At 39.1% G+C, this 14,756-nt stretch overlaps 1 protein-coding gene across 1 annotated transcript in view; it reads left to right on the top strand.

Moving 5' to 3' along the window:
• Nucleotides 1-1,172: 1,172 nt before the first annotated feature.
• The window catches only part of LOC127018516 (von Willebrand factor D and EGF domain-containing protein-like), a 191,759-nt gene continuing 178,175 nt past the window's right edge, over nucleotides 1,173-14,756 (top strand). Inside the window, exon 1 of the mRNA XM_050900208.1 lies at nucleotides 1,173-1,423. Coding sequence (XP_050756165.1) covers nucleotides 1,327-1,423 — 97 coding nt within the window. The 5' untranslated portion in view covers nucleotides 1,173-1,326. The remainder of the gene's footprint in view (nucleotides 1,424-14,756) is intronic.

The raw sequence follows: 14,756 nt of genomic DNA, 5'->3' as shown, positions 1-14,756 counted from the left end.
AACCTATATTTCCCTCAAGGAATCCAATGGTAAAACTCCTTCAGGGATGTAGTTAAGCCAAATGAACAACATTTGAAACTCCTTGGCTGTACTGCAAAATATTTTTAATGGCTTTGTTTATGCTTTTAGATGAAATGCTCCTCACAGTGATTTGTGTGGAATGTTTACAGACTTGTGTATTAGTCTGTTATCAGATAATTCACAATACCCTCACTTAAACAAGCAGACACAAAATAATCAAACTTGACAAGTCAAAGAAAAGAAGTGCTGGCAGACATGGAAAACACTGAACAGTGGGTGGGGATACAATATTTTCTAAATAAAATGCCATGAATATCAGAGTATAGCATGCAATTTAATAGCAGGTTCTTCATACTGCGCATTAAGCTGGCAATATGCATTGCCATACGATAAACATTGTTCACACCGACTAGAAGTAGCACAAAGGACCCATGTGGTCCCAACAGGGCACTTTCCAATGAGACTAAACTATAGAAAAATGAGATCGAGCAACATGAGTGAGTGAATTCTTTCACTGCCGTTTGCTTCTGTTTTCTATTTCTGTTATTATTGCTGGTGAGCTGACCTTCTGAAATGTACGTCTCGTTTTTCAGGACGGGTTGGCAGAGCAAATGCTGCCGCACTTTCTTTCAGTAGCAAAGGACTATTCTCTAAAATACCAGACAGTGATACAGCGACCCAAGATACAAACCTTCAGGACTGCTCTTTGCACTGCACAGACCACTTCTGTAACAGTTTTGCATAAATGTAACCTCCAGGAATCCGAAGCAAAACCCAAACTATTTGCAAGCTTATATTTCAGCAGTTTTTAAACCCCTCTCATAGAAACACGATGTCAGCTATGACTGCAATAATCTGAAGTTAGTGTCGTCTGCTTTAAAATCCTCACGAGCGGGCATGTTTGGTTTACAACCCTAATTTCTCCAGGATCACCTCCTACCACCGACGCTGAGGGTACATGCTGTTCTCACCCTCCGTGTGTGCGCGGGTGTGTTACCGGGTGTGTAAATCAGAGCAGCTGCAGCCAGAGCAGCTGCAGGGACACATGCTCTCTGCTGATCTGTTTGTGGGGGGGGGGGGGGTGAGTGTGGTTTGTGTATAGCTGGAGGGCTTCCCTCTTGGAAATTCTGGGATTAATGACACATTAAGCCCTCTGCAAGAGAGTGGATTGAAAAGAATGAAAGAAAGAAAAAAAAAAAATTGAAACAGGCAGGCAGGCTGATGGCTTTTCCTGCAAAGTTTAGTACTTCAAAAGTTGACTTCTAAGCAACAGCAGATGCACGGACAAAACCTATCTTGGACAATATGCAGCAGCCCTTTCCTTTCCATCAGCATCTCCAACTTGTTGCGTACCTCTGTTGGATTCCCTTGTTGGCCATTAGCACTGAGTCAGCTCCATTAGGTAAGGATTTTGTACTTTTTAATTATTTGATAGTCATTTGGGGGATAGAGTTCATGTGTATTTTGAACTGAGGTGATCTTGTTTACATTTACTTTTGAATGTGGGTTACAGTGATAGAGGGCTATTATTAGAAAGAGTCTCCAAAATAGAATGGAAGTAAGGTTAAAATAAACAGGTTCTAAGGTAATGAAGAAGGTCACAGTGATAACCAAGCATGCTTACAGCACACAATGTTTATTGTCCATTAGAGGACTTTCATTTTCCTTTTTTTTTCCTTTTTTTTTTAAATAAAGAAATTACAAAGCTGTGAAGATTCTTACTTCCTACTAGAAAAAAATCTAATGATTAAAGAATATTCATAACATTTTCCCATAAATGGAATATATGAATTGAAACATAAAAGAAGAAAAAGCTTTAAAATAAGAATCTATTCCTCTAAGGAAAGAAGTATATACACCATATATCAGAGCAACATTATAGATTAGTTAATTACACATATAATAATACACAGTGTCTGGCAATAAAAAGTTCATGAGCAATTTTTCTACTACTGTACACATTAAATGTAAGGCTTGTTTCACTCTAGCATAGAGTTCGAAGAGGACATAGATTTTACATATGTAGTTTGTTTATACAGCTTTATTAATCTACTGCAGGAATACATTGAAAATCATGTTAGACATTATTCAACTAGTAAAAACAGAGTTAATAAAAAAACCTGAGAAAAGCGGTAGGACCAGAGCGTAGTGCTGTGAGTGATTATGGATACAGCTTTGGCAAACTCTGTGGAGGCACTCCCCCCTTAATGGAAACACGTTGCAATATTTTACAAAATTTAATTCCAGTAGAGTTTCAACTAGTCTTAAAAGTGATTGTCAGCCAGCGCTCATTAGCTCTATGAAGATAAAACAATTTAAAGCACTCTTCATTTGAATATCAAAGGGTCACCCAGAAAGGTTTACAGGACTAAACACAAGGCAAATGACCTCATCACCTTTATCTTCAAACAATGCCTTTAATTTCTGAAACCTTTTGAAGGGTTGCCAGTTTTATGGAGTGTAGCAGCTACTTATCTGATAGAACAAGCTTTTCATCAAGGGGAAATGACCTTTTAACTCCTAGTAACTAAGTAGCTGTATTTTCCACTGTATTTTTGTTACTGAAGGTAATACGTATAGACATACTTATTAAACTGGGAACATGAAACAAGAATTAAGAAATAGCTTGCTGTCTCTTAGATGATGCAGGAGGATTCATCAGGCTTGTTGGGTTTTTTTTCATAGTGTGAACTTGAAGTAAATGAAACTGCTCAAAAAAGTTTACGTTCTGACAGATTGTGTTGTGACATTATAAGGATATTAACAAAGCCATATGCTGTTTACTTTTGTGCTCTAACAAACCTACTAATCCCATAAAAATTTTGCTGTGAATAAGGAACGTCTGACCAAACAGCTTTTTGCAGATGCCTTGTTAAGAAGGAGAAGATGAAAATGTCCTTTAAAGACCAAGGAAGAACTTTATCATCTTCTGCAGTCTTATTTTAGGGAATGAAGCTCCTAGTGACTGAGGATATTCTCATTATTTGGGGTTTTTACATCATTTCCTGTGACTGAGAAACCTGAAAGGGTTGCCAGTAACGTCCATAGCTGCTCTCTGGTAGAAGATTAAGTAAAGCATCAGGGACAAAAGCAACTGGTGAATCATAGATGTGGGAGGGCTGACACAACACAGAGCTTGTCAGACTTGTCTCAGATGAAATTCTGTAAATAAGTCAATCAAAAGAAAAAGACAATAGATTTTTTACAGAGGTATTTTAGACAAAAGCATTTATCTTAAAATAGATAGTTGCTTGTAACATCACCATCGAGACAGAATTGCTCCCCATCCCCTCTGGAGCCTTTTCATAACGTACAATTGAAAAAGTTTTTAATTCGGATATGAGCTTCCTGCAAAGGCACCAGCCTCCCTCAAAGCTCACAAAATCCACTGGAGCTTCACTGCAAGGTGTTACATATGTAGTAAAATCAGATACAATTAATTGTTTGCAAGTTCACTCCTGTGGATTTTCCTCAACTCTGAAACACATAAGAAAAAATTTGAGCTTATCCTGATGTGAAGAAAGAGGAGAAGAGAGAGGATGGTGTCAGAGGAAGGCTGGGTGCCCACAGCCAGCGGGAAGATGGTGCATTCTCAAACGATCTGAATGGTCTAATTTGATTTAAGAAAGTAAATGAGAATAGTCTAGCATGGCAAAAATTGTTCAGTATGTCTTGCAATTTTATAAACCTTGGTCTTGCTTTCACTAGAAGAATGAAACGAAAATCAGAGTATGTAATCTGCTTTGTGTGCTACGCACAAGCAACCCATGATCTCACTGTGAGCTTCTGCTGTAAAACCTGAGTGCCGTGGACTTTCCACGCTTTAAGCAAAAATCTACTGGAGGTGAGAAAACATTTCCCCGTGAGTATTTCAAAAGGAATAATTAAAACTATTCAAAACCTTTCCCACCTGCTTCATGTATCTACTGCAGATGACAAACTCTCCCATCCCTTGGTCAGACCTCAAACATGCCACCCAGGACCCCAGCAACCCCCAGGAGCCCCAGGGCTCCTGCCACCCTCTGGGTCCCCAAGCACAGGAGGGGTGCAAACACCCCCAGGGAAGCCCCAGGGTATCTGGCCTGGAAACAGCTTGCAGGGATCAAGCTCTCGGGCTGTGAGTGGGTTTGGTCAGGGACATTCCCGTGACTTAGAAATTACACTGGGATTATTCTGGCTCCATGTCTTCGCTCTGTGGAAAGCACAACAGACATTTATAGCACTGTGCAAACAAAAAATACCCTGCTGAATGCTTTCCTGCAGAAGTAAAACCAAGACTCCCTGGCCATGGCAAATAAGCAGTAACAACTCCCAAAGGGAGAGGAACAACCTTTACAGCATGTGTCTCTCCAGATAGTATTTTTAATTGGTAAAAGCCGTTTACAGGTTAATATTTTATTTCCCTCTTATTTAAGTTTTTGTCAACATCAAGTAACCCCATTGGCCTCATTGTCTGGAATTAAGCCAGTTCGTATTGTTTGACCTAAGAGTGAAATCTGATTTTATCTGATTATCTGCCGTCAAAGTGAAGCTAGTAGCAGGGGTTGTACAATGGTTTCTGTTTGCTGATAACTTTTTTGTTCTGCTCCATTTTATCTGCAAGACAACAGGGTTACGCTTGCTGCAGGAATAGTTCTTTCATAAGGAAGGCAAAATCGGGTGGCTGTTGCAGTCTAGGGGTGAGGGAACCTCTTTCACCTTACGATGAATGTGTTTGTGACTCTCCCGAGCAGTGTCAGTATGTCACTACTGGATTTTAGGACTTTGAAATTTGGTACGGGAATAATTTTTAGCTCATGCATTTGCCTTTTAATCTTCTGATGACAATTAATGATTGTTTTCAAATTTATACAGGCTGACAAAATACGTTTGGTGTGAGAGGGCTGCCTTTCACAAGGATTTGCCTATTTCCCACTGACCTGCCAAATGTGTAAGCTGTTTAAACTTCTTAACAGCTATGTATTACTCTGTGCTGTACTAAAATTGAGGATCATTTTATTAGACACTGTTCATAACAGTATAGGACATTCATGGGCAAAATGTTTGCTTTAATGGTCCAGTTCCTCAAAGTTATTTTGTCTCCAAATGCCAAATCCGAAGAAGTATTGTATACATCTAACTTCCTTTGCAATCGATAGGAGCTGCAAGTAGTCAAGACAAATCAGTGTTTGTTCCTAAATTGACAAGACAAATTGCTGTGGAGAGAAAGCATCATCATTCTGTTTTACAGATGGGATGGAGATGTGAAGTGGCTCAAGGTCATGCAGAAAATCTTTTGGTGGAGCTGAGATCTGTACCGAGGCCTCATGAGTCACAACTCAGCCCCATTAACGGCAGCACAACTCATAACCAAAAAGAAAGCCAATATAGTAAATAGGAGTGTAATAAAAATGCTGAACCTTTCTCCATCTTCCTTGTAAACTCTGAAGTCAAATGGCTACACACACAAACTCAAGGGGACACAAAGTATTGTTGGTGGGTGTTAAACTACTTAACATATTTTAGATGACCTATACTTGAAATTTCCCTCAAATCCCCTTTGATTTCAATCAGGAAAGGATCCATTCACTTCCAGAATGCTGTATCTACTTTATCATACAAATATAGTTGAAGAAAAGAAGGAAAAGTCATTCCTGCACTAACTTCATTAGAGACAGAATTTCTTTTCTGTTTGTTCCTACTTCTTCCTAGACCACTTCTGGAGCCTAATAAAACATTTCTGGGTTTGGAAATGGCTCTTTCATTCCAATATATTTCCTCCAATTTTTTTTGTGACCTACGCTTGCTGCTTCAAAAGGCTGAGAATATTGTGAGAAGTACCACTTTGTTTATTTTTCACTGGGTTTGTACTGTACCTCTTTGAATAGTTTGTTGGGAAAAGTTCTCAAGGCAGCCAGATTACTGGTTTGTCTCATTTTGTCTACAAATTTGTTTCCTTAGACATTTGTAGGTTTGTTCTGACTTTTTGGCTACTTTCTTCCTGGATGAAGCGTCTTTCTTGTCACCTCACAGATGGACGTTTAGTGTTGGACGTTGCTGATGCCCAATCCACTACAAAAATGGATATTGTCTTTAACGCTTGGTTAGCAGCATATATTGCTTGTTTAATGATTTTTAAGTTTTCTTCAAAGTAGTGTATTTTACCTTCAGTTATGACGTTTATTAATTTCATTGTGGCAGCTACACTATGTGTTTTGCCCTAAGTAGAGATTATTTATGGTGAAATCTGAAAAAAGCGGATTAGTTTGAAGAATATTTTTCATCTGACTTTGAAACACCAGTAAAACCATGTGTTAGTGCAGGCAATTGTTTGTACAGCTTTTCTGGAAAGAGTTTTGTGTGTTAAGCTCTTAGGAGATTTACTTAATGAATGTATGTACTCATTTGCTTCTTTCTGACACATATTATTTTGATTATTCTGACGTCTATTACTTTGATTGCTGTGTTCACACTGCATGGCATCCACAGGGAGCCGCAAGGGAATATTCTACATATTGAAAGGAAAAAAATTGATTGCCTAATATAGTTGAGGGATTGTAGTAGTCTGCTCTGCTCCTTTTGCTGGTTTTGTATTAATTCATCGATTGAGAACGAGTTTATCTTATTCCCCTATTTTGTTCACAAAGCAGCTTCCGCAAGCTGGATAGCAATTTATCTGCGTACCACAATAAAGTAATGCATCTCCTGTGGTAGCTGGAGCATTTTACAACTCAACTGTCCCTTGACAGCCTTGTGTGTTGACAGTTTCAGTAAATGGTCCCTCATGTAGTATCTTGCTAATGCCTCATCAGCTCAGTAGCTCTTGCACTTTCCATGAACTGGTGGATACCCTAACTTTTCCTCCTCCTTATGCTAATAAGAAAAGGCATAACATTTCCCATCCTGGACTCGCAGTCTTACTTTCTCTTCATTTTTTAAATGGCTGATCAAGTTATGTTTGATTTGTCTCAGAAGGCAAAAGTCTACGGAAAAAATCTAGAAGATGATACAGAGACAAGAGGGTTCTCAGAAGTTCCTGAATTAATAACTTTATAATGAGTTTAATGGTAAATGTGGAGAATGACTTGGGATCTGAACTAGACCATTCCTTTACAGAAAGGAGCCTGTCATGTCAACTCCTGCTTGCTTCTCATCTCCGTTTAAAATTGTATTTTGCTGGTGTTTGACTGTCATGCAAACTTTTCATGGAATTTTATCTCACTGATTTTCTACAGACCTATATGAAGAGCAAAGGGAGGTAAAACTCCATCACTAGTTTATTTAATAGCTAAGCTAACGTTTTGTTATTCATAACTTAATAATTAAAAATTTCTTTAGAATTAGCATTATTAGACCTCACTGCATTAGTCAGATATGTTATTTGTTGATCTGGTCCAGCTACCAGTACAGGCAGATTTGCAAACATCTTTCAGAGATTATTTTTAATAGTCTTCTTTGTCCCTTTCCTCCAATTATTTACTTTATAATCAACTGTGGGTATGCTATAAAATTAGTTGACTGTGACTCAGCCTCCCTCAATAACACAGCATAGATACTTTGATTCACTCAGGCTACCTTATCGTCAGCTCTGTTCTTTTCCTAAGGGGCTAGAGAAAAAAATGTATAAAAATTCACACAGCCATTTGCTCTGTTCTTTTATTAGATGTTAAGATTAGAGCTAGCAACAAAGACATAAACAGGGTAAAAATCTAATTAATTCCTTGTTTCTCTTTTGCAAGAAATACAAGGAAAATGAAGAGGAGGCTATTTCCTACCCCAATGTACTTGCAACTCATTCTTCAAGTGCTAAAATATGTGGGCATTTTGTTTTCTGAATGTGTATAAAGCAGAATAAAAATAAAGGTAAAAGAAAGCTATCCTTCTCCCTTAGCTAGCCCGTTAGTCTTGTAGTGCCAGTGGGACTCAGCCACCAGCCACCCACACCCCATAACATTCCTGAAATATTTGGGCTTCTTTTCTCCTATAATATCCTTTAAAAGTTTCACTCATAATTGTTGAATATAGGAATCCTCCAGTTTCAGAAAATTTTCAGTCCTTTGCCTGGACTAGTTATTTCAACTGATCCTGTAAAAGAAATCCCTAATAAACCACTGTGAACAGTTACACTGGGAAAGCTGGAGTAGCTCGTAGCATTCCCAGTCTGGAGCAAAGATGCATTTTGTTCATCCTCCACTCCCTGCGTGGGGGTACCGGTGCAGGGACACGACCTGCCCTGCCCAGTGGGCCAGCATCTGCCGAAATGGCGGCAGGCAGGACTCGCTTGTGGCCGCCCAGCTTGTACCTCCCAGCACAGCACCGGTGCAATCCTGCCCACTGCAACACACCTCATTGCAGTGAAGGTTTGATATATCCTTAAGATACCATAGTGAAAGACTACGGCCATGTGGAAGCACTCGGGCTTGGATGTGGAGGGCTGAAGTTCAACTTAATCCCTTTCGCTAGCTTGGGCTTGTGTGAGGGCATTAGGCTTAAAGATACTGATGTACTCCAGGATAGCTGGATTCGAGTTGCAGACTATGATCCCAGCACAAGCTATACATCTCCCAGAGGACTTTTACAACTATTTTCTCCTCTTGACATGATTGCTGCCTTGCAATACAAATAGCTTTGACATAAATCATAAATCTACTACCCACCCCCATTCCTTCACTTCTACTTCCTTTTTCGTATTTTCCCAATAACTGATATCTTAGTCATGAAAATCACCCACAGTTATTCCTGCTGCTTCATAATGTCTGTTATCCGCTAACATTTCTTGTTCCGTTTGCTGTTACTTATACTTTTTGCATGAGTGTGTAGATACTTTCTGTCATTAATACACTCCTGACAATATTATTCGTCTGCTGTTTCAAAACAACTTCATCTTCTGTCTTAGGTCTGAGCTTGCAGATTGCCTCCCGAGAATACCAAGCATCCTCATTAAATGCCAACGGGATGTGAGGGGACCTGGTGAGCCGTGCCTGGTCAGCCCTGCGCGGCTCCCAAGGACCCTGGCACAGAAGTACCCACAAGGTCAAAAAACTGTGCTGGAAGGAGCCTCTTTAACACTCAGAAAGGCTGGTGGCAGAGACGCTAAATAATAGCCGTATATACAATGATGAGCTGGAAAACCAGCTGTATCCCAAAGTCTGGTTTATGTGGTGGTATTGCATTTTATTTTTTTAAGACCCTTGAAGCAGACAACTTTATTCTGGCTTCTTTTAATCAGGTTTGGTGAGAAATCCTTCCCTGGTAGTGAAGCATAGGCTTTCTGGAAGACCTTTTGGTGAGGTTCTCAGATTTAAAATCTTGCAGCTGGTCAGCACACGGGGATAAGGTATGCCTTTGACAACCTTGATGTGTATTAATACTTATGTTGCTTTCAATGGGGCTAAATTGAATATAAAACTAAAACGTTGCAATCTTGTAAAAGGTAACACAGATGGCCATGTGTGTACGTAAGCATAGGAAACATCATTTTGGCCACCACTATTATCACTGCTTCATGTACTTATCGCCAAAATTAGTGCTGCAGAAATACTGCGAGAAAAAGTATGATGGCTGTTATAGCCCAGCTCTGCACTGTGATTATCTGCATAACAGTTTATAGACTATACGACTTCCCAAAGATAACCTATTTCAGGTTAAGTAACTGCTGTTGATCCACACAGGAAGGTTTTTTTTCTGTCTGATTGCTTTAACAATTGAAAACAATTAAAAAATTTACTTTCCCACTGAGACAGAACCGGGAAAAACCCAAAGTGCTAACTGATAGCCTGATATTTTGTTAATCACTTCTGACAGGAAAGATGTTGTGTTTTAGAATAGAGGAGCTGGATCGATCTCTTCTGTCACAGACAAGTGCCCTCAGAACTGGTCTATTGATTATGCCGGAGACAATATCTTTAGATCTCTTATTTGAACTGTTTCACTTTCTATTAGTAATTAAATACATCTTGGAATAAGTGCCAGTCTTCCATGTGTTTGTCTACTGTAAAGGTGTAAATAACTGCGATAGACAGCAGGTTCATTCATACTATGGCGTAATGTATATTTGCTATTTATAAAAAATAAAAATAAAGATAAAGCAAGTCCAGTACAGAGTTAGACAGGTAGATAGACTGATCATTCAACTGATCAATACATGTTTTTTTGTTCAAAACCATATGCCCAAGTGCGTGAGCCTCCAAATTCCTCCCTTCCTAAGATGAAACCTGTATCAAAAAAAAGTACAGGTCTTCTCAAAACTTGCACATTTCTATGAAAAGTTTCATTAACAGCATATAAAATAATCAACACTTAAAATTCCTGACCAGCTCTAACCCAAGCATACATTTTTTAGAAGAATGAACAAGCTAAATAAAAGGGACAGTAAATTTCAATATTAGTAATGATACTTGTTTGCGAGTCCCCAACAATGCAGAAAGGAGTGATTTATGTTCATTTGTGCTTATGAAGCAATGTTCTAACACACTGATTTTCAACCGGTTTTTTTAATCAAAGGTCCTTTTCTGCAAAAGGAAAGCCATTGAGTATCCTGTATCCCCTATTGTTTTATGCTTAAGAGAGGGCATAAGGAAAATGGATATTTTGGATAAAGAAAACAGGATAAAGTAAAACTAATTTTCGCTTTACAAAAATCATAATTTTACTGAAGGCAAAGGAGTCCTTAATTTGGGAGGCTCTGATGAGGGCCCTGGAGCTGGGGGCAGCACGTACCCGCTGGCACACAGCAGACAGCTAAACAGGGATATATTTGAGTAAATTCTGCATGAAGGGGGCTGTTGCACTATTTGTTACATGAACTGAAATTTGACATCTTAAGAGCCCCCATAGCTTAAATAATATTTCAGCCTATAAGATGTGCCTGGGAACACCCGTTCTCTAATATCAGAGGGTTTGAGCAAGGGGCTGGCACGGCGTTCCCCCTCCCATCCAGTGCAGGCAGCTGGGGGTGAGAAAGGCTGCTCTGGGTCTTGCTCCATACCCGTATCTAATAACTTCTTCAAGGCCATGGGATTATTCCTCCTCCTTAAAGCCACCTTCATTTCCTAAAGTGTTGTCTAGCACTAAAGTGCACTGTTAAGCTGCTGCCATGTTTTTCAATTCTGGTAGAAATTATTGTTCTATATAGTTTGATTTTAAGAGTGCATTCTGGCATCCATTTGGGGAAAAGGCACTATATAAAAGCAAAATCAATACGAGGGACAGTTATATTTCCTGAGCTTTTTCATTAGCTATAAAATATATACATTCAAGAAGGGAGGGAGAAGCAATGTCAGTTTTACCTAGACTGAAGGAGGACAAGACAAAGCACGGAAGAATATGCATGAAGGTGCACTGGCAGGAGTATGAACTATGCAGCTTTGCTGGGCACCGGCAGATCTCTGCTCTCACTACATCCAAACACTCCTGCAAGACACTGGCCTCTCCTGTGACAGACATCAAGCCACTGGAAAAATAGAGAAATATATGTATTTTGGTAAAGGAGGTGTTTCTTGACTTGTTCTCAGTTTTTGTTAAAGCCAAACTGACTGTTGGCTGAATATTCACAGGGAAACTTTGCCTTTGCTCAGCACTAAGAATGAATAGAAGAGCAAAAAAATAGTGCTGAGCCAAATTCTTCCTCAAATCCTCGCTGAACTCCACCCATGCTCTCTTTGTTCTTTTCTTCCAAAGTATATCAAAATAGTCTTTTTTCTAACGTGAGCAGGCTGTCCTTTCAAGCATCCTTGGATTAACTTCTCATCACCTCATGGAATATATTTTCTAAGATTTGCAAGCATAGAGCTGGAACAAATTCTGAAAAACTGCAATCTATATTTCTACAATTATAAACTTAAAGATATTGCAGTGAATTTTTACCAAAAACAAATCATTACTGCTTTGTTCAAGCCCAGCTGAAAAATTAAAATTCATACTGCTATATTAGCCAGTATTCTAACACAGGTTACTAAACCGTAAGAGCAAGCACCTTATTTTAGCTTGGAGTAAAATTTCAAATCACAGTGTCTTTTCAGTATCAGCATGCAATTATGTGAGTGAGAAATTGCACACAAGCCTTTTTTTTTCTTTTTAACATGGGCCTTCTATAATGACATTTTCATTAGTAGGAAATACCTGTCGTCTGTAGAAAAATAATTTGTCTTGGTTTTTGAAAACTAAATTATCCCCTTTAAAAGATTAGCTGAAAAACACTGTAGACGTTTATAACCATTCCAGATTAAATACAAAGTTTTCCTTCTTTCTGGTGACCCCTAGCGATCTGTTTTGTAAGAGAGTTCAAGAATGAACCCAACAAGTTATTTGTTTCTGAAACTCAGATAAGGCATCTGGAAGATTTTATCAGTGTGATTTTGCCACTAGCCCATAATTCAGGGAACTGGGAAATAAAGGCCCAGAAAACTTATCAGCATATGATTGTTCATTTGAAACCCAAGTGAATCTGCGAAGGAACGTGCGAGCTGACAATAACAGACGGCACCAAACAGCAGAAGAGCATTTGTAGGACAGCCACTGCGTAAAATTGGTCCCTTGGGTTTAACATGCCACTTACACTACGTGATTACCACCAAGAAGCTTTATGTATATCTTCCCATGTTTTTCTTTTTGCCTTATGCTCTCAGTTTTGTTATTCACAGAAACTCCCATCCTGTGTTGGATTCTCTTAGGGCTCTCAGTGGGGTAAGATAGTGAAGCAAACCAGAATTGGGCTGCAAAACTAGGGAAAAAGTAGCTATTAAGTGGAATTTCTTTTTTATTATCACAGATATCTGGCATACAGATCAAAACTTATTTCAAACCCACTCCATGAAGGTGCATCAGAAAGATGTCTCTCTCCCTGTTTGCACGACCATGGTATGATACGACTATGAGGCATAGCTTGTTGAACATATAATTTCATCATGAGAGAGTGCTCCTTGCTGTGCATACACTGCTGCATTATAGGAAAGGTTTGGATTAAAACGAACAAGCCTCCAGCTAGCACTGCCCTGCTGCAATTGTACAGCATGTCTCATACAAATAAGAGTCATTTGTCCACCTGATTCATTCCTCTTGAGTTGATAATTGTAAGATGAGCTTTAGCAAGATGTTTTGGTGCCCTTGTGCCATCCGTCACTGTCCCAGGACTCTGCTTTCCTCCCACCCTGCCCAGAGCCCACATTGTCCCAACATCTGCTGATTCCAGTCTCCAGCTCCTGCTCAGTCTTTTCCTGGGCAGCAGCTGGAGCTTGGACATTTTGTCTTCCCCAGCACCCTTTTTCCAGGGGGAAGGGGTAGGAAAGCATTTCTTGCTTCATCTCTAATAGTAGCAACAAGGTAGAACTTTACATTTTTAGCAGTGCTTTTGCACATCTCAGTATCCTGCTCAAACAATTGAGTTTTGGTTTCATACCAAATAAAATGGAATAGTGTGTCTAATTTCTTACACAGGGATCTCATGTTATGAACCCTGTAATACCGGGTGAAATTCAAGGCTGCTGGTCCCGTCCAACTCCATGGATTTTCACTGGGCATAGAGCAGTTGTACGGAGAGCAGAGTTTGGCTCATTTTTGCATCACAACAGCTGCCCTCAAACCCATTTTCATTAAAAAAACATTGAGACCAGCCTTACATGTAGCAGATTCTTGTTGCATATTTTTTTCATTGCTCCTCCCAAATCAAACTATTGAAAAAATAACATTCACCATCTGAATATTTTGATTTCTAACATGAGGAAAGGCAAGAAAATTTCCCTTCTGTTTTTACAGCAGAAAGATTTATCACAGCTTGCTAAATTCTGGAATGATTAAGTCATGTTAAAGAAATAACTAAAACAAGTGTTTGATTTCTGGCTTCTGAAGTTTTATACTTGGTTCAAGAACATGTTTTGATTTTGAATGTGATAATACTTCTTCACTATAATACAAATATTGCTCTCCTTCCACAATTGGTCACAATGAAGTCAATAAAATATGCACAGAAGAAATGCAAGCAGCATTTGGCTCAATATAAAGATTGATAATGTAACCACCTAAAAAAAATGCTTTTTATCATCATAAGTCTCTCCTGGTTTTTTATAGTTTTCATTGAGCAAAACAATCCATCATACCTGAACTTCAGGCACGTTCCTGAAGCCAACAGGTAGTACAAGTCAATTTTTAATTATGATATTTTTATAAAACCTACAATTTATTTCCTGATTTTGTAAAACACTTTAAACAGCAAGTCATCGATATAAATTATGTAAATCTCAAGCGACCCCAAAGTCATTAATCTGACTGGATTTCACAGTGAAACATAATATAGCAATAACCCACTAGCTCTCCATCTGACATCACAGAGCAGCAAAGATGGTTACAGCAGTGATGAACAATGGGAAATCACAGTTTTGTTCTAGACTAGTGCGATTTTAAACCTTTTAAATAAAACGCCCATTGTGTTTAGAATACCTGTTGCACTCTCACATTTAGGGCCAAAGGAAAATGGGTCTGTTAACTCTGAAAAAGAGAATAAAATGTTATCATCTATAGCAGCGTGCAAAGAGCGATGAACCCCTACTCCAAAATATTGAGCTTTACAGTCAGCCTGCCGGTGAACTTGTCGCCATCCTGTTCCTACAAAAAACCACAGCAAATCCTGTTGTCAATGGCAGAAGGAAATCTGCCCAGGAGGACTGAGAGCAACGGTCGCCCTTTGGTAGCAGCAGCAGCAGCCTCGTGCCGGTTTCCAGCAGTCCTTTCTGCTTTGAAGGAAACCGAAGGAAGTCTATTGT

The sequence above is a fragment of the Gymnogyps californianus genome, chromosome 7 (assembly GCF_018139145.2).
Source record: "Gymnogyps californianus isolate 813 chromosome 7, ASM1813914v2, whole genome shotgun sequence".
NCBI classification, from domain to species: domain Eukaryota; kingdom Metazoa; phylum Chordata; class Aves; order Accipitriformes; family Cathartidae; genus Gymnogyps; species Gymnogyps californianus.
This window is presented reverse-complemented; position numbering and strand designations above follow the sequence as displayed.